The 22,033-nt window shown below is 38.8% G+C and overlaps 1 protein-coding gene across 2 annotated transcripts in view; it reads right to left on the bottom strand.

Annotated features, from left to right (window-relative positions):
* Positions 1-22,033, bottom strand: part of LOC126922193 (hemicentin-1-like) — a 101,192-nt gene that overhangs the window by 36,456 nt on the left and 42,703 nt on the right. Inside the window, exon 1 of one of the 2 annotated variants that reach the window (XM_050734547.1) lies at positions 17,078-19,372. The exons of the other annotated variant lie outside the window; for it this stretch is intronic. Coding sequence (XP_050590504.1) covers positions 17,078-17,159 — 82 coding nt within the window. The 5' untranslated portion in view covers positions 17,160-19,372. Of the gene's footprint in view, positions 1-17,077; positions 19,373-22,033 lie in introns of those variants that run through there. 2 annotated transcript variants of the gene reach the window in all.

A 22,033-nucleotide genomic window follows, 5' to 3' on the forward strand; every position in this document is an offset into this window, starting at 1 on the left:
TCTGATCCTGTTTCCCAAGTAATCTCTTTCAACGGCTGCTTACTCGGAGTGTAAATTTCATTGACGCTAGAAAATCACTCGGGAAAATCTCGCTGATAGAAGTTCGATTCAACCGCGTTTAATTACGTTCGTAGTTGTAACAACACCATGTCGTTTGAAAAATATTTTGGTGCAGAATTTCTGTAACACGACGAAAGAGTAATAATGTCTTATCGTATACAGTGTGTTTTGTAAAGCGATTCGTAGAAATTAATTTTCCTAAAATATGTTAAAAATATGTTACAAGGTAACTAATTAATTGAAATTCTGGAAATAATATTTATCACGGATCGATCTTTTATTTCAAGGTTTTATAACCAAAGTTTCGCCTATTCGTCTTCCAATATAATTTATCTTCGCTGTAACCCGTTTAATTGGTCGCAGATATGAAATTACGCACATCTTTCATATCCCCGAAATTGCACGGTAGATCGCAGATGATAAGAAATCGTAATTTACGAATTAAATTAGATTTTACAAATAAAAATATCTACATATGTACATCCTGTCTCCATTTAAGATTGATCCATAGATAAGCTAAATTATATCTTTGGACTTTACGTATTTCTTCTACTTTCAGCTATTTTATGTTAAAATATTCCGTTCTGGTTAGAAGATAACGTTAAAAAATATACTTACACCAGGAACATATTGAAAATACGTTGTTCGTACAAAACCTTCCACTTTTCAAAATCAGAGTAGAGTTAACAGCTCTTAAATCGAGAATACACATAAGCGTGTAGCTTTTTTCTTTCTGTGCGGTTTTTCAATAAAATTTTCATTCTGAACAAAAAGCAAATCAAACATTCCATTTTAAACACGTTTTAATCCTTTTCGTTGCAATATCCAAAGGTATCTCTCGTATTTTACAGCAGCGCGGCATCAGTACGAACTACAAGCAGCTTAAATTAACGAGAATTTATATTTTCATTTATTTGTAGCAGCTCTTGACAATTTTTTGCATTCCAATTTAACAGTGTAGTTTTTGAAATAGGCTCCTTTGTGAGGCGAAGGTACCTTCATTTTCGCAAAAGCATTACACGCTCTTCTTTTCAACCTTTTTCAACGTACATCGTTTCTTCCTCCAAATAGTCATCGTTCGTAGTAAGAAAGCATATTAAATTTAACGAACATTCGACATAAAATTTTAAGCACAGACACGTTTTTAAGGGCTTTTCAAAGACATTTCCGCTTGAAACGTTGTCTGCGTCACTTCCATATCTCCGTAATACACTTATACGAAATTAGCTAATTTCGTGGAATGCTCGTCAGACCTTATCGACCATTTAGTGTAATCCGAATGAAAGCGCGTCGAATCCGTCCGAATTTGACGCGGTTTATTTCTAAAGTATCGAACGGGGCTAGGGATCGGTACCGCGGCAAATAGGATTAACAGTGATAAATTAGTCGTCGGAACATCGCGATATGAAATTAAATATCGACAACGACACGTTGCCCGATCTCTCGTCCTCTGTTCTCCGTCCGCTATTCTCAGCGGTTAATAGCCGCGCCGAAATTACCATGCGTTTCCACCGTATAATCAAAGCAAATTCCCGATAACTGCTATAACGATGTAAAACGAACACAAGGCAACCGCTTTATTCCATTACCCTTCAAAGCAGGAGTAATGACTCCCCACCTCGGCCGTGCATATCATGGTAACCGAGTAAATTGCTTGTTTTATATGCAAATCTCTTTACTCTCTTCGCCGTAGACGGAATTATAGCCACGTGATAAACACCACCGCACGCATAGCCGCACCGCCTCGTGATCCATCCGATAATCGACACCCAGTCTTCACCAGAGGCTGAGTGGAACGTCCAACGATAAGGAAAATCAACGTCCGCGCGATTTCTAACAAGATTGGGCGCCAATCTTTTCTTCGAAACGAAAATAGCGAGGGGACGGCGGATATTTGCGTAAATGCAAAATAATTTTACGAATAAAAATCGAAAGCTTGTCGTTTTTTTTCGACTTTTTATCGCTATTCCATTGTACTGGCCGGAAGCTGAATTCGCAACTTGGTGAAACGAATGTCACAATAAATTACGTTCGATCACTCGCCAGAGTATTTCGACGTTTATTCGACTAAAAACCTTTCGCGAATACGCTATGTATAGTACGTCCTTCCTGATTTTCAAGCTGTGTACTTGGTTATATCTTTATATGTTTTATCGGCGGTTTTCAAAGTTTGATTACGAGAAACAGACATGTCTATGCGCCGTGATTGTCAGTGATCCATCAGGGAGTGAAAGATTGATTGAAGGTTTCGCGAATGTGTGTATGTGTTTGTGTGATTCGACATTCGCACAATAGGGCAATATAAATCGTACGTAAACGTTGATCTCGCTGTGGAATATTTATCGAAGAAATTAATTTACTGGTAATCGATGATATTTTACTATTTTTCAATTAATATGAAGCGACTTTCAGAGTATATGGAACAGAAAAGATAACGACTTGTCAGAGCAACTTGAAAACCCAACAAAGTCTTAGATATTGTAGATCTCGTAGATATACACTGCGCTCCTGAAACAGTGTACGCTGTACATGTATTTACAAAGGACAGCATGCGAGAAGAAAAGCACGTTACATGTGCATGTACGTATATATGTATATATGTGGCGTACATACATAAGTGTATCACTTACATACATTGTTAACTTTATCGCAGTTTTCTAACTTCCACAATTATACGTCTCCGGATATGCCAGTTACATCTCTTTAAATGTTGCGATTAGACACCTTTTAATACGAAGGCGTTAATTGCAAAATCAAATATTACATTGTTATTATGGTTCAGAATAATTACCAACTATACAAGTTCCAAAGAAAAGGCTGGATACGCGTTCAAGTCTTCGCGGCTGTCGATCTCTATGAATTCAAAGAAAACGCGTAAAGTGAACTAAAGGCTCGTATACCTCGTACCAGCTTCCGATTTCCGGTATTATTTCACCGGATATGGTTTAAGTTTTATTATACTTTATATTATTCATCATTATATTATATCATTATATTAATTATATAAATAGTTGTTTAAAAGTTATTTGGAAGTTTGCTCTCGTCGCCGATTTCCATAATTTTCGCACAGCCTTTTCCTATGCACGCAACCGCCGCGCTGCTCCATGTAATTTCTCGCCTAGTTTCCGAGATATTCGCGAAAACATGTCGTTACTTGAGCGTTGAATTCTGCCCGTATGAGTGTACGTATCTGTAGCAAAGTCTCAAGTAAGAAGTAAGTAAGAAAATTGCATGCATAACACGTTAGCAGACAAACATAACATTTTATTAGTACGCAAATGGTTTTAAAAAAATTCAGGGCATCGTTCCTTGAATATTTGACAACCTGGCGAAATACAAATTTTTTAGCTTAGGTGAAATTTTTCAAATTGACTTTCGTACCGCTAGATCGGTCGTTTGGCCCACAGTGTGCCAGTTATACGTATAGGAAAAAGTTGTTCAGAATCATGCGAATTAAAAAGTTATGGAAATCGGAGCGATCGAGTTCTGTACATTTCTGTCGCGTTCTGTGTACATTTACGAGAAAAGTTAATTCTCGTTTAATCGATTCGTTCTTTTATATAAATGGAATCATGTAACAGGTTAGGCGAAACATCTTTTCTTTGCCGCAAGAGCGAAACGGACTCTCGAGTTGGTTAATGTCAATGGGTTCCGATTTTTAAAGGTATCGCGAACAGACGGATTTTCGATTGAAAGCATTGGCAACGAAACTGGAGATCGTACTCCCAGGTCTATCTAAATCCATTAATGGCTAAGTCAGACCGCTATCCATTGCGAAGATCGATCTGCATTTCATTTTAACCGATTCGTTGAAAGAATTACTCGACTACACACAGTACAGGAGCGAGAGAATCTACTGTATTTCTTGGAATTCTATTACAAAGAATAATAACAAGCCGAATGAAAACTATACATATGCGTATGTCGATAGAACGAGAATACAAAATACTCGCCAAATATCGAACAAACTTCTTGCATTCGTCATAGCTTCAGTTTAATGTTCGATTGAATTAGCCATGAAGGACCAATTATTATCTTCGAAATGAATCATTTTCTCTAAGAAAATCCTGCAGTATAAAAGACTTTGCGCATTTAATAGAGAAACTAATGGCATCGTGCGCAACAATTGGCTGTGGCTTATTACGTATACGCGAGATTATTGGAAAGAGAAAAAACATTACCATTGTTATCTAGTTTAGGCAATTACTAGCCAATTACAAGTGGTTTAAGTAATTGCCAGCTTCTCTGCTTAGAAGTGACAAAATTACAGCCTTGTTTTACGTAAATAGAATGGACACGACACGTTATTCGACATGTACTCGTAATAAACTGGCAAAGGAAATTTGGCTATGCGGCGTTTGCTTTCGTTGACTTTAAACGTTGTGAGATCTGGCGAGCGGAATGATTACTGCATTGGTAATCTCAAGAACGAGGCGGATGAAACATAATTGTGATCCAACTTCACGCAACCTAAGTCCGTTTGATCGTTCAAGGTATTGTTTCGCTATATCATTGTCCAGGTTGGCGGCTAACGATAGCGACGGCAGGCTCAAGTACATTGGACAAATTTAGGTACAACACATACACGCGATAAGGAATTTTTCAAACGTGCCGATACTTTTGGTCCGCTGGAAACAGATCTTTATGTGTATTTTATTTCGTTCTTTTTTTTTATTTTAACTATTTTTAGGATTGACAGCTATATTTTACAAAAATGTTAGAGAATCACATTCTTTACAAATTTACAAAGAATTTTATATAAAGATACGAGCTGTGCCAATATCTTCGTTTGGCGCTGTATTTTAAAGATACAGTGTATTTGAAGCACATGTAGATATCCGATTCTTGCGTGTTTCGCTACATTAACAATAGCAGTATCTCAAAGAGACTTGTTAATCGTAAAATGAAATATGCATGGCAAATAAAACTTTAAATTCTTCTGCTTCGAGATGTGTCGATATTTGATGTACGACGAAATTTTCTCGTTTTACATCTCTTTCGTAAAGACCATGGGGCTCCAACTATCCTCGGCAACGTTGCAGTTCTTATATCCTCCAGTTTCTGTCAATACGTTTCCTTGGATGCTGGAAGCATGTTTGCAGTAACATGCGACTACTAACTTTACGACATTGCTGTACTGTTTCCGCCGTGTGTAAATATTCTTCTTTTACGTGCTGTTCGCGTTCAGTAAAAAAACCCAATGGTATACGAGCAAACAGTGAAAACAGAAACATATACTCCTGTGTATGGAATATCCGTTTTAATTGGATACGATGGAATATTTCAAAAAGTATATGTTAAAATGAACAACAAATAATACATACTTGGAAATATCGTAAAATATACCTATTTATGCCAGGATATTAAATTTAATAATTTAATTAGATATTCATAAATATCGAATAATTCAAACAAATCAAATATACGAAAGGTGGAATAGCAGAACTTTATAGTATTAATTTTAACGTTCAATTTCATTGTTTTGCCTGTAATACTATACATTTTATTATATTCTCTTGTTTTCGTTTTCTTTTCACTCTACACGGATCCTTCTCTTCATAACGTAATAGCATCTGTTGACAAAAGTTTCACGAAATCGTTCTCCTTTACCGGACGACGTAGGATCACAGATCTCAACGATACAGATACATAAAACGCGGAAAAGGGAAACTTTGCCGAAACGGGTACTAGCCAGGAAAATCACAGTCCACCAAAAACTGTTCCAACTGATCGCTTCTAACGAACCACAGTCAAGTTCGTTACTCTAACGCTAAGCGAATTAATTTCCATTCCGGATTGATTAACCTCGAAAATCGCTGCATATCGAGTAACTTTGTCATACTTACGGTTGTTCATCGATCAGTGACTGGTGTACGCATAACAATTGGAACCGAGATAACCGAGTATTACGTTTACACGAGTGTGGTTCCGTTAGCCGGCCGAGTTAATTATAAATCCAGCCGCAACGGGGTTGCAAATCGATACGAAAACGTCGTTGGAAAAGGCAACGGAGCAGAGATACGGCCACTGAAAATCCTATGGGCCAGCCACAACCGACACATTATTCACAATTCGGCGGCAGTTTGCGGGGGAATTTTGCAGGCAGCTGCTTTCTCGCGAAAAGTTCGCTCGTACGAGCACGTTCGTCTAGTTTAGACTTTACATCGAAACTCAACTTTCCAACGCAGCTCGAGCTTCGTGTTTTTCTCACGCGCCGCTTATCGCTTTCCAGCGAATAGTTTCGCCATTTTTTCCTTGCCTTCCGAGAGCCAACAGCACCGTACTCGTTTCCCGAACCGATGTCTTCCTTTTAAGCGAATTCGTCGTTCCTCGCGTTCCCTTTTTCCCTCCTTTTGCTTTATTTCGTTGCTCTTTTTCCAGTCGACGGGCACCAACCGTTCTCGCCAAGATACTCGATAATAAATCCTACAGAGTGATTTACGAAGCGATACCCATCCCTGCTGCACTCAACCCACCTCGCCGACTCTCGTTTGCGACACCTTGCCTCGCGCAGTTTGCAAATTAATAACGTCGACAACGATAGGTTCTGTTATAAGGCTCTTGCACTAGATGATTGCGAAATTAAGTGTTACAGGTTGCCATCGTTCTCACGGGGCCTGGATGATTATTAAAAAAGTTACCGGCAACGTCCGTTGTTTTTTCCCGTCGTATTGGAAGCAATTTGTTTATGCGTCCATGCGCAATCCAAGTCCAAGTTTCGCTATTTGATTCCTGTGTATCGCCGCGTTGGAAAACGATTTATTTCAAAAAGCTCGAGTAAAAATTTAAATATTAGTTTTCTTATTTCATCGAAATAAGATAAAACTTTGTTTCTTTATCGAAACATTATTTGACTTAGACTCGTATTTTAATTATTACCAGTGACGCGTACACGTTATAAAAACATAATATAAAAGTATAATTTCAATATTTTCCGCCCAATAAGTTTGACAATTTAAAAAAAAATACTTCACTTTGTATCCTTCTATCCTTAATATTTATTTAAACCTAGATACCGAATCTTCAAGTTTTCCTTGAATTTCACTAACTTTTCAAACAACCGAATACTCTACCAATAGACTCTACTCTACAATTCTAATGGTTTGCAATTAGACAATTTCCATTAGCCACGCGGATGATGTATTCATCGATCGTGATAAACACAAAGGCGGAAAGAACAAGGTACGCGGAAAACGATTGCGCGAATACGAATTTCATAAATCACGTAACAGCGATCGACGACGCCATTTGTACATCCACTGAATTTCGCGAATCGTATAACCGTGGCAGGTTGAAAAATCATGCGACGTCGCGCGAAATGTGCTTTGCTTTTTACGCGCGTGACCGGTGCAGCGCTGTGCCGAAATTGCAGGCGCATAGCGCCCTGGAAATAAAACGTACATGGCCAACCACTTAAAATTACCATTTTCGTCAGCACCAATATTATTATTTTCAAAAAACGAGTGAATCGAATAACGATTCCGCGATTTTCACAGAGTGAACAGTTGGATCGAATGAAACTTTGTTGCGAAGGAAACTTTCCAGGTTTAAAGACATTTTCCCATTTTGGAATTGTTGCGTTTTTATAAGAAAAGTGCGGTATACGCGAGATATCGCTTTTTGAATATGATTACTTCACGTCACTTTAAACTAGTCAGTTTTAAACAACTGTAGCGTGGACGTAAACTCACGATTAGTTTAATATCTTTAACAGAAATAACTTGAGCAGACGATTTGCTTCTTATATATAAAAATATAAAATATATGGCACGTCCAATATCGTCATCGGATTGATTGCTTAACGACAAATGATTACCTGCTATAATGACAGCTATACAACTATAGCAACTATAATGGCTAACTGCGAAACTTTCTTTGTATAAGAATCACTGTTGTCGCTAAACTGTTTACAAAGATTTAAGTAACTTTTGGAAAGACGATAAATTACATAATGTAACAAAACGAACTTGGCACGAACGGTATTCGTCCCATACCGCGCTGCAACTATGACGCAGCTGGTAGATAAATGAGACAAGGCAAGGTTTTTACGTTTCTTAGTTTCCAATTTTTATCATTTTTGTTCGAGTAAATTATCTAATTACCAATGTGTTGAAATATACTTTTGTTCCCCTCTTTTATATATTGCAAGAAGCATTGAACAATGCGGGATAAATATAAACATATTTTCTCTTATTTAATTTCGTTTATGAACACTTCCCAAAAATTAGTATCATAAATATAAATATACATTAAGAAAATTAAAAGCAAGACAAAAGTTTCCAAAACAATTCCCCCGATTCGTCGTTTTATTTTCAACATCCTTTCTCCACCGAGCTAAGCTCGCAGATTTCAGTCTTAGGAATTACACTGTGAACGAAATTTGTCCCCGATCTCAAGTACTATGAAAAGTCGCCTATTTTTAACATTGCCCTTTCGCTGCACAACAGAAATTCGTGCGAACTGGATGCGTGTATTACGAAATGCTTCCGGTTACCTCCAGTTGCCGATCGTTACGCCGCGTCTCGTAGGGTAGGTGTGCTGAAACCTATTTTTTCATACCGTCCCGGTTGCCACGTAACCCCTGGCACAATGCGCACGCGAATGATATCCCGAGGGAAGCGTCTTCCCTTTCACTTGTACTATATACGTAAATACTTATTTCTCCTGAGATGGCGTCACATGGCGTGGCGTGGCGTGGCGTCGCGTCGCAACAAGCTTTTCCTTGTCCAGAATTCGTACCACGCCTTCTAAACTCTTTTACGTTAAACGCGATATCGGCATTTTTCATCTTTTTCACAACGTCGCCTAATTCTCCAATTAACTTCTCACACATTTCCATATATCTTCGCGTAATATTTTGATCGAAAGTGATCAACAGATAGCGGATATTCGTGCAAATTCGTATCTTTACGAACGTAGGTAATTGAAGAAATGGCATTCAAGCAGGAAATTGTTTTACATCTTAAAAATTGCGACGATTATTATATCTTGCGTATCTTTCCATATTCTGTATATTCTGTGTATCGTTGCGCTATCAAACGTTCCATAAACGTCCGAAAACTGGCAGGCAAGCTAGTGATCGATCATCTTCGCGCTTGTACGCAAATACAAATTTCTATCTCTTATCCTGTATAAACGTTATAACTGTTGGAGCAAATACCTTTCTTGTCTTCCGAATAACGCCACTTCCTTTCAAAATCCTAGATTCGTAACGTTCTTCTGTATTTTTGCTTCTCTGGCTTTCCTATATTTCCTATATTTCTATAACGATATCCAAACTACCCCATCAATTAACAACAATTTATTTTTATTTAAATCGAACGGAAGCAAGTATGCGCCAATACGCGTTGCCACCTTCCCGTTTATATTTTAGTGACTTGATGGGAAAACAAATTGCTTTCATTTGTTGATTTCCTGCGATCACGGTCAACAGGTACCTATGCGATTGAAATTTTAACAAAACGCTTGAATGCAGAAAAATATATTTCCGTGTAACCATTATTCGTACTTTACCGAAAAAAACGCAATTTCAATTACCGTTTGAAGTAGCACTTGTTATCGTTTTAACCGCTTTCAATGTTATGGGTAAATAAAAAATTTTGGCCTCTATAAAAGTAAATACGAAGTACGTATCTACTAAATTTTTTAACTGTCCTTCATAACACACATATACATGTGTATATATATATATATATATACAAAAGTAATAAATATATTGCTAAATACAAACACAAGTTATCGGTAAAAAGTTTCATAGCCGTAGTTTATAAACGTTAGATCAGTGCATAACAAATATTGTTTCCCAATAATATTTTAATAGGGTGTAATTTCCTTCAAATATCGTGTACTTAATGAAAATAAGGTAATCACGTATCTGGAAAAAGGGACCTCAACCTCGGTGACCTTGACCTTCGAATATGTCGTAGAATAAAGAAGGAAAGGTCCTTGAGTGACGCGCACATATCCGAGCCATAGGATAGTCATGGTTCAAAAGTTATGAGAAAAGGAAAATTCTACATGTCACGTTACATTTACTCCAGAAAATAGGTAGTTTAAAATGGAATTGCATGGACATGTGCGCGGAATTGCGATTCTTAGATTGGAGTTAGATCAAGTTAGATTTTGAATGAAAAATCGCAAACTTCGCTTTGATCGACTCGATGCTCCAACAATAATAATACGATCTCGAAAAATTCTTCTATTCTTTCTACGAACGAATATTTTCTTTTAAGTATAAATTCGCTAAAGTATACATAGCACAGTAACTTGCGCCAAAACACGGAATTTTCTCCTTGACGTCACGCCAGTACGTTCTACGTGCTGGATATATGCACCAGTAGCCGGATCCAGGAAATTGCACGAATGGTTGACCGTGAGATGAACGTACCCTTGCCCCTTTAAACGCTCGCACGTCTGCCAATGGTTGGAGACAATCGTGGCTCCAAGATGTATTCGTTTCTTTACAGCCGTTAATAATACGTTTCGCGTGTTATCGAACAGTGGCTCGATAAACATTTTCCTCGTCTCTCTTCCCGTGCCATCGAACATCCATTAGCCACGCTAATTAAACGTCCCTTATTCCGCTTCCGCTTGCCACCAATTTATGCCTCCTCCATTCTTATTATTGCTTGCTCCTCGCCAACTATTTCTTCATCGTTAGCACCCGCCCATGAGACACATAGCTGCCAAATAACGAACATCCTTGAAAATTACAATTAAAGCTATCGTAGAACATAACTGTCGACAGTAATTTCGCTTCTACTTTCGATTCCCCTTGAAGAAAAGTCTGACGAGATGATCGAACCATTAAAAAATTCGCCATGGAACGACTGCATCCTGCAAATTGAGATTGTTACGTGGAAACCACGTACGGGTTAACTGTAATCGTGCACTGCACACGCCGTCTTCTCCGATGTGCACGTACAGGATAAAATAAATGCCGACAACCGAATCAAGAAGCAATTTCTATTTAAATTTGCATCATTTCCACGTCGGGGACAATTTATATGGATCGCGAATTACTTGCTTCTCGGTTGAAAAGCCCAACAATTTATCTTTATCGTTGAGGATTGATAAAAATTTATGTAAATAGAAAATCCGAAGGTAACTGGTTGCGTGAAACGCCGAGACATCGCTACGAAAGTGTTAAATGTGAAGCAAAAAGGTAAGTTGGAAGTTGAAGCGAGATTGAGTGAGACGAGGAACCGAAGTTCGAAGTTAGGTAAATAGCGTGTAACAGAAATCATTTAGGTATGCGTGTCCTCGTGTACGTATATAGTAGTAAACGTAATGCGAAAAGTAGTTTCCTCCCTTTTTGTCGTAACTTCTGAAACACGATCGTTCCATTTCTCGGACAAAGTGCACGTAACTCAGGACCCTCCGCGGCATATCCGAAATTGAAGAAAAGCGGAGACGAGTCTCCCTTTCCCATGATGGACGATTGTCGAAAGTAACTCCCATAAGATTCGATAGACTTTCTCAACGACTGTCTAGTTTCATCGTTACGGATCGTTCAAAGAATTATCTTCTCTTACAACCGTCAGAAACCGAAAGTTTCTTTCTTTCAATCGCTAATAAATACGCGCTCGGTTTTCGAAACGTAAAATCTCATCGTAAGACGCGTGATAGCAAAGAGAAATACGAGAAAATAGGAAATAAGTCTCGTAAGAGATAATTTATACGTATAGCTTTAATAACTCGTATCGCAACAGGAAATCCTCGCCGTGAACTTAACTAACACTGGAGAAAAACTTTCGCGAATAACTCGCAATACTTTGGTTGTTGCGTCGCAACGAATAAAAACTTGGCATTCTATAGGCGCAAACATAATTCATCGAAACGGTGCGGAACGAGCGCAAGTTTTTTGAAAAAAAAAATCACAGCCCGTTGGCGGAAAATTATATCTCCGCTTAACGAACGGCATAAAATTCGTAAGCTCGATTCCCCGTCGCGTCCAACGTGCGTTTAAATATTTAAAAGCGTTTTCTCTGGCTGCTAGATACTAAGCTGCACCACGCCAACACCGTCCCGCGGGTAACGTCATCTCCTTCCGCGTATTCGCCACCATTTCCGTCGAGGTTTATACTCGCAGCTCCCTCTTTATTCCTGATCAAGGAACAAGGAACACCCATAGAGCGCAGCGTTCGTGTTCTATGAACTTCCCTCGTCCGCGCTAGAAAACTTCGGAAGCGGAAGCAGTTAAAAGATAGAAAGTCCGCTACCGCTAAAATTATTTCAGCTGTCCGTTTATTTGAAATTTGTCGCAGCAAAGGAAATGCTGCGTTGTTCTAGACGTTTCTCACAGCCTATTGCCATTTTGTTGGACGTTTTACATAAAACATTTTAATTTGAATATTTACGTTTGGATGATGCGCGTCCGAGGAAAAAGAAACCAAATGAAAGATACGCTGATGAAAAGATGTAAAATATAGTAATAACACCACGTTGAAGTTAGCAAGGGGATGATCGAATCGTCGATGAGAATTTTATGGTTGTATCCAGTGGTAAAACCCAGGAGAATGTTTTATCTCTTATAAAGTCGTTGAATATTCCATTGAACCAATGCTTTGTAACTTTCGTATTAAATGTACTGTAATGTTGGAAATATTAAAAATGCCGGGATTAGAAGTTTAGAAGATTCACGCGTATGGCAAATGTTTCCCAATATCGAGTAGATCAAACAGGAATAGCGATGAAAATTAAAATTTGCCTTACGCTTATACTAAATTCTTTCGAATGCTTTCTCAAAAGATTGTCATTTACGAAGCAGAAGAAAATTCGTATTAAAAGCCAGTTTCATTTGCGATATATATTTAACGAAACTATCAATTGGAGATAACATAAATAAGTCTCCGCGAACAAACTATTGGGTATATATGAACATTTCTTTATTAAAAACCTATCAATTCGTTCTTTTTTGTTGGGACAATTTCATTGCTTTTACATTTACATATTTCAATTTCTTATAAATACGTGATAAGACCGCAGTTTATTTATAACCGTCGATACAACTTTATTACCCGTTAACATATGGAAGATCACGAGAAACATTCTCTATATCCGGCATGATAGAAATTTTCAAGAAAGAACAATTGTTCTTGGATACAGTTTTTCTTAAATTATAATGACTCTAATGTTTTCATCATGTATGGCCGAGGAAAATTGTAGAGCCGCGCGCAACAACGACGTTACCACCGCGTCGTTACAACAAAACCTTCTAACGAGCAACATGTACGTCGTATGTGGCTCGCGTGTCGAAGATTATTCGATATTACAGGTCTTAGATAAAATAAATAGCCACGGAATATAATATTTCGTGAAACATATTAAATCCGGCTGTCTAAGTCGACTGTGGCGCGCGATCCAATTTTTGCACGATCACGCGTTTTCTACAGAGTTTGGCCGCATCGTAATGTCGCAAATTTATTGCAATTTCGTGTTCGAAGGTAACCAGAAATGCTAGCTAAGTATATACTTAGGTCTTAAGTTGTTGTGTACGCGTTTGTGTACGGAGAACTGGTACCTTGACACGGTTCACGCGCACGTTACCATCGTCACCGTGTTACATACGTACATCGTAATCTTTCCATCGCAACGATAAATTATCGTTTGGAACGTTTTCGCTCAATGTACAAAGAGATTCGAGGAAATATCGCCGATCCGGTGGAGAACTCGCGTGTAATTTGACTGCTATGTACTATAGCATACGCAGAGGCATACAACAATGGCAGGCAATATAACGACAATATTTGACGAATGAAAGAATTTATTATACCTGCTGTATTCGGATAATTTGTCACAGAACGGTATTCGGAATCCGTACAAATTCTTACCACACCATTTGGTTCAATCTATAAAGAACGATGATGGTTATATGTACGTAGTCGTTATTAATTTCGTATTACATAATTACGATGTAAGTTTTCTGCCTCGGCTAAACGCATGCATAAATTTCGTTAATGTGGTACCACCCCCCCCCCGGAATGTACATGTTTGAGTTATCGTGACAATATTCTATCCGTATACGATGAATATTAAACATACGAGAACAAGGTAATTTAACAACAGACTCGTTTTCTCTGGGTCGTGACATTTAGAAAAATCCTAAGTCGTCTCTGAGAAATTAAAGATAGCACACGTATGAATATGATATGATATTATATCATTCTGGTCCGTGACTACAGATACCTATTTATCGCAGATGTTACAAAACCATACAAGTTTTCTATACAGCACGAATAGTCGTTTCCATCAAAGTTTTCTATAACAGGAGTTCAAATACTTTGAGTAACCGGCGTTAAGTATATAAATACTGATACGAATTTTTTGAAAATATCATGTATTGCGATATATAGACCATATTGAAATATTGAAAATTCATTACAAAACGTTAGTAAAAAAAAACAATAGAATTTAATATTCATTTGCACGTAACAAAGCGTCGGATACCACTATGGAGATAGTATAAATTCAACCATCGAGGAATTATTCACCCTGTGATGTGTCAATTTTCATGCAATTAAGGTTAAAGCGCCTTCAAAGAGGCAGGTTCGAAACCTCTCGACGCATAATGCACTAATTATTATGTCTACCGTATGTGCAATTTAATAACTATACGTATGTTTAACTTTCTCTAATAATCACCTGTGTCGGTCAACATCGTTTAACACAGGTATAACGCTTATAAATTTTAGTCGTTACCTTCATTACCTGGATTAATTAAACCTTTGCAATGTATCGATCAATTCGTGATAAAAGCTAATGAAATTTTCACGCGTATCTTTTCTTCCTGGTCATTACCATCGTCAACTATTAACTTTGCATTGATAACACTAAACGCGCTATAAGAGCTTGAAAGAATTCAAACAGTTTCACAAGTAGATACATATAAGTATTTTTCTAAAGATTTAAACAAACTATCCACCTATTGGAGATGGACCAGCTATCGCAAATTATTTTATCTCATACTTGTGCGCAATATAACTTGTAAAATTCATTTTTTGATGGAATAATTTATTAATCAAATTTTCAACAGCCACTATAACTTCTCCCAGAATGGACACCGTCCTTTTCATGTACAATTTATTTATAATTTATTTTATTATGTACAACTCATGTACAACATTTAGATACGTTCAACGGTACGGTACATGCACGCTAACTATCTGCGATTTATGGAAACCTGTAAATAAAGTTATAAATATTCTACCAAAGTCTGACAACAGAACTTTCCTGGCCAACCTAGTATTTCTATAGTATTCATACGTATTCGATATTCCAAGTACGTACGTACTTATAGACCGTACAATCACAGCCAAATCCAATCTTTTAAATGAAATTCTTCCGGCTAATGTAAAGATCGGCTTGATCTTACATCGCCAACCAGTTACAGAACTAAACCATTTCGAACTTGTTCTCGAAGAAACAAACATTTCAAAGCTCGTAACTTTCTAGCGTCTCTAAGTCTGCCAAGTAAGTAAGTAAGTAAGTAAGTAAGTAAGTAAGTAAGTAAGTAAGTAAGTATCTATACCGAAGAGATGCGCTCGTGTCCATCGCTTTCCGAGTCCTGAGGGAGTTCAGTAGCTTTGATTTCGAAGCCACAGCCGCAACACACGTTACTGCCAATTATTCAACGTACACATTGTCCCATTGTGAATCAGTCGAGAGATGGTGGTCGATTACTGCATCCGAAGTGGAGTCGTTATGTCAATTTGCATAATGCATCGATTAAATAAACGGGTTGCGGTACCGTACGATGTCGTAGAGCACGGAAACCGAAGCATGCCGGCCGCAAAACAACTATTGACAGCCGAATTCTCCACACTGTCCACGTATATCGTAGCAACCATCGAACGTATTGAAATTAACGCGCCCTCCTCCCTTCTTTTTCCTTTCTACCGACCGGTCCCCTACACCTACATATACACCGTCAGTCATCGTGCACGAGCGCCAGCCTCATCACGAACCATAAATGCTTCATAACGATTATGAGCCTGCCGACAGCGTCATTACGGATGACTGACACCGCGGCCAGTTGTCTTTCGGCATTAATAGCAAGCGTAATTGCAACGATCGCGCCGTTTCCCGTAACATTTTGACGGATCACGTTAAATTCGTCGCGACCAGTGAGAATTTCAGCAAGAGTTGACAGCCCCTCGCGCGATCGTTCGTCGGGTAAAGTTCCATTTGACGATTTTTATTGGTTACCTTCGATCAGCTTTATTATCGTCGCGACGACGGATATTGGATGGATTGCGTATTCTTAGAAAATGATTTCTCCCAATTTTGCCCGGATTTCGTGTATTAATTATTCGTGGTACGAGTCTCGGTTTACATCAACTAGTCTGGAGTTGATGAGTAGGTATAATCTATGAGAGATATTTAGACAAACTGTCAAGGATAGTTTGGATTTTAAATGATATCGCGTGTAATATAGTTTTTATTAAAAATTAGACATCGGAATTATTCAGCTTGCCTATAAAATTACCTTCGTTTTAAAGACTCCTTTTTGCTTAAAGACTTCTTTGAGAGTCAAAAACTCACGTTCATTGAGCAAAGATAGGAAAATCGAAAATGTAGCTATAAAATATTTATCGTTACGTATATCGAGTCACTAAAACTTTCATACCCATTTCACGGTGAACCAAATTGCAACAGCGAAGATGTACATATATGGTTTATATACCGTATAAGAGAAAGGAGTAGAATAGAATATTAAGCGGAGCACGGCGTCGCAAAATATTTGCAAATAATCAAAGTCGGAGGTGCGCAGACGGATTAAACTAGCGGCACAGGTGATGGAGACTATCTTTAAAATGATAGCCAGACAGTCTCCCGTGACAAAATCTGCGCGTTATACGACCATTTTACAGACATCGTGTGTCCGGTATTTTAGGTACAGTCTTTACGACCGTGTCGTTGAAAATTGCTTATAATCGCAAATATAATTACAGCTGTATTTTAATCGAACGTTGCTAGCTACGTGGATGGTTGGGAATCAGAAGTTTCGGTTACTTACTCGGCTCGTCGACATCGCCAAGGAAAACTTCCGCCGCAACAAACCAAACCATCGTGCTCATCAGCAAAAGCATCCCCTTCATCCTGGGACTGTGTGTAATTGAACAGACGAGTCCTGGCGAATCCCCCTGCTCTCCCTCGAATATCCAACACCTTAACTCCAGGATAGCAAGTTGCTCGAGATAGCTGATAAGTTTCAATGAATCTAGTTCTCCGATAGGTTGAGTTGCAACTTCGCTTGCGAACCGATTCTCTCCGTCTTCTGGGATTCCAGAAGCTATTCGTCGTGGCCCACCGTCGCGCCAACTTCACACAGCACACTCGCTTCTCCGTAACTTCACATCGCGATTTCTACCGCTTCTACTTCCAACTTCTTTTCACCAACTTATCGACACGAACGAATAAACCCGAATATTTACGTACGTACGACTTGGACAACGTTCATCGACGTCGACTGATCGACGATAGTCCAGCTTCCCAGAGACGAGAAAACCGTCGATCAACTTTCGCGTTACCGTGACCGTAGACGATCGCATACACACACGTAGAATAATGCACAGACGCGTGTACAAACTGTGCACGTCGAGCAAACGGATCGAACGGGATTCATTCACGAAACGACCGAACGAGAATGCGGCTCGACGAGGGTGCTTCGTCCTTTTTTTAAAGTTGCTCGGTCATCCCCTTCGATGCAACTGCGTGCGTTCTCTATAAAACGTCTTCGTCGTTATTAATGGAGCTACTCGATCGGTTAATCGTACGCTCCGTCCACGGTCCATTAACGCTCGCTTCATACACGGTTACACATCACACGACTTGCCGTCATTGTTCGCCGATAATGACGTAACGCTGCCCTTTTTCAGTGCAAGTTGGCCGCGTAGGACGCGCTGTTCCAAGCGACGGGAATAGACGACCCCGACGATGCCGATGATAACATCGAACCGGTGTCATTAGGGTCCATCGGATACGATCGCCTCGGAGGGTGCATGGGATGTCATCAGAGTCGCTTTATGGTTCACCATGATGTATCGGAATCCCGCTACGTCCGGTGAAGACGACGACTCCACTATCTTTTCGATTGCCACGATCACCCAAGACCCACGAATATCGAAACTAACGAGCAACAACGAGGACTCCTATTTTCTGTTCGATAGAACGGTTACAAACTCGTTTTCGTCCTGGATACAGTTCTACGCGACCAATAGCCTCGAAAGTACTGGTAACTTTTGGTCCCGCTGGAAATACGAACGATTAAGGTCGCTTGCTCGGAATCGATGGATTTTTATTCATCCGCTGGAATGCTCCATCGAAACGCAAGAACAAGGACAACCGCTTGTAAAGAGGTATCAGATCGCATCTAATTATATTCCTTTGTTCCAACAGACCTAATTCCCATCCTATTCACTGTCGCAATTACCTCGAGCTGTAAAACAGACCTGTACAATTACGTTAAAGGCGTACACAAAATACGAAAGATAGCACCAATACGACGAATCACGAGTTTTAAGAGCAATAATCTATCTCGTGTTACGATCGTTTTACTAACGGATAATAAGCGAAGCGTATCGGTAGCAAAAATCAGTGGAAGTATGGCGAATATCGACGGAATTCAGGGAAAAAGTCGCGTAATCTCAGCGCGTGGTAGAAGGCGCGCTCACTGCTGCGTTGCGGCAGGCCTACTGACAGGGGCAACCGAGCTTTCGGTTCGGGTCGGCACGATTCGTGCGATTTCGCCACCCTTCGGCTCCAGTTTGGCTTAAAGCATTCTCCGACCACTTTTCATACCCCCTCCTGCCACGCTCTGATCACTACAGGCTATTCCCCTTGTTCAACCCCCGGTGAACAGATAAATGTTAGAAAACGGTGTGAGAAGCTCCAACGTCGTATTTACCATTCATTCGTTATCCAGGGGATTAGCGGAGAACGTTTGAAACCGATTACGGGTTATTTAGGTTCTACTCCGTGTGTGAATGTTATGATCGCGCTGTTGATTGACGCGAATAAAGAATATTAGTGTTAGAATCGAGCAGATTCTAGCCAATGATGCTCTGGCTTGGTTGAATGATCGAGTCGGTTCGTATTTTATGCGCAGTCCTGTCCATAAGTTATTCCACGTTTTTTCGTTCTTTTCGTTCCTCAAATTATTTAATCCTTTTCTTTCTAAAAACTCTTGACCCGATTAACCGATAATCATCGAATTTTTTCGAAACGAGGTTCTCCAAATAACGGCGAATTCTACCATACCATACCATACATTTTACCATACACGATCACTGTGTATCTAGCGGGTATAGGAGCAAATTTATGTTCAGCATATTAAAAACCATGTTATAAATTCGTATAAAAGCCAATAAAGGAAGTTTGAACGCAAGCTCCTGTATTAATTATTGCTACTTCTCTCATTAAGCTCGTTAAATTTGAATCGCTGGTTAATCAACGCGTATCGTTACCTCGCTTGTTGTTTATCTAGAAAGTAAAAGACAACAGAGGCTCTATAGTAAACAGAATAATTTTTAATACAGTACTATGATACATTTATCCATTGTTTCTGTCGAAACATTGTCCACCACAAAGTATCAAAATTTATATCTCAAGTTGTATCTGAATTTTTTAAACGCACCATAAAACTAGCGCAGAAATATTTCAAACTAGTCGTTTACCACATTTTATCGCACCACGTTCTCAGTTCAATGCCTCAATTTCTTATTATTTCAGGATTAATGCGTACATATACATGTATAGTATGTCGAATATTTAAAACGACAAATAAATGATTTACAAAATAATTATTACTTCGTCATTAAGATTTCTAGTATTTACGTATCAAATACAAAAGTACTTACTTTAAATTTTTTATAAGGTATAAAGCTAACGTATTTGTGAGCTTGTCCTCATCACCGATTTCGATCATTTTTGAATACACTGTCCCAAGAATTTTTATACGAATATGTATATTTTGATATGAACGCAACTAAAGAATTGGAAACTTAAATGAAGATTCGTTTTACCTATCGAAGACTACGACAAACATTTTACCTTAAATACTCGAGATAATTTTGCACGTTGTACGGATTCATTTCCGTACTTTTAAGTTTCGCATAAACGCATAGAAATCCATTGCCTGATTATATAGTACGCACAAAGTCCTATTTTATCATTATTATCAACGCTAAAACTGAGATTCGGATTATTCATTGTTACTTACAGCACGGCTGAACGGATTTCATTTGGAAGAACGCGGGTCTAAGTTGTCGAGCCGAAAGGAGCACGCCATATTCGGGAAAAGTCTTAAAGTTGCTATGAAATCGAAAAGACAATCGTCACTCGTAAATAAACACCGATAACAAGACACCGCTCGAAGCTACTATTTATTAACTATTTATTATTTAGCAATTCGTTGATCTACGATTCGTTTAAAATTTACAGGTAACTGTTAGTGTTAGATATACGAAATGTTACTGTTAGATATACGAAATGTTCATGTTCCATTAGTTACCGTTACTACGCTGTTACCTGTTACCGTATCTTTTTATTAGGAAGTGTATCAGATATCCGGAAATAGCTATCCTACTACCCTCCATCGGCGGTACGACGAACTTAACAGCGTTTCATGCGCTCAGCCGATTTTTACGAAACTTTCATCGGCCTTTGCAACGCAAATACACTGCCGCGAAACCTATTAAAGCGCGGTAGAAAGGACAAAAATGGATTCGTATGTCCGAAAATGTTGCAATATTTCTACGTGGAAAGTCGAGCCAGCCGTTATCCAAACAGCGGGCAGCTTTTTTCTCTCGCCGCGCGGAGAAAAAACTTTCTCGCTTGCAATTGAAAACCGTCCCATTTGAATGTCGAACTTTCGAATGAACATTTTCATAAATATGTATCACGGGTTGGTGCTTTCTCGGCTTTTGCCTTGCTGCAAACTCGACAAAGGGAATAACATTTTTTCCTCCTCGGTATTTCTTCTTTCTTTTTTAATCTTTTCTCTTCGTTTTTCTCGTTTTTCGTCATCCTGAGAATAAACTGAACGGTGCGCGATTGCGATAAACTGTTAAAGCTTGATTATTGGATTACGCAAACCGTACACGTCATTCCTCGTTCATCTCGATGCTGCGGGGAATCGATTTGCGCACGTGCGCTCGATCGGCCAGCCGTGTCGTGGAAATGTACGATGGTATAAACCGCTTCGTGCCACGTTACAGCGTGCTGGCCCGTCTTTTATATTATCGTTTGTTAGGAACTTTACAATATCGACTAGAACTAGCTTTTTAACTTTTCACCAGCGTAATAAAACTAATAAAATACCGATCCAAGATGCGTATCTTTCTGTATCTAGAATTAGTTATTAAAATTATTTATTAAAAAACTACTGCGAACTATTTTACATAATATAGGTACATATTTAGTTCAAATTTCTTTGATACACATTCGTAATTTGGGATAGTAGCCTTATAGATCAGCAATAGCACGTGGTTGTAAATTTGAACGGTTTTTGGTAACAAAACACCCTTTCATTTAGATATGTTTGTCAGTATTTTTATACTTTGGACAATAATTCTAGCGTCGAGTAACTAAATATCTTTAGCGCAGATTTAAACACGGACGAACAAATTTCCAGTCGCTAGAAAAAGTATCTCAAAGAAACTCTTTTATCTGTTACGAAACTTGTTACGAGGACGTAACGTTTAAAAGATCGGCAACCTGAAGATACTGTTACCATATCCGTCAATTATGATCTCTCGAGTCCGTTACAAAGGATTTCATCAAATGAAATAGGAGGTGGCACGTTCGTCACCATTACGAGCGGGTTACTAAAAGCACAGAAAAGTCGACAATCGTGCACTCGAGAAGGAAGTTTATTGCTTCTGCAATAAGTTTCTAGGGCGCACCCTAAGAAAGGGGTTAAGTTCAAAATACACACTAGCCACGCGATGCGGAGTACTTTTAGGATGTCTTC

The sequence above is a fragment of the Bombus affinis genome, chromosome 11 (genome assembly GCF_024516045.1).
Source record: "Bombus affinis isolate iyBomAffi1 chromosome 11, iyBomAffi1.2, whole genome shotgun sequence".
In the NCBI taxonomy this organism is placed as follows: Eukaryota; Metazoa; Arthropoda; class Insecta; order Hymenoptera; family Apidae; genus Bombus; species Bombus affinis.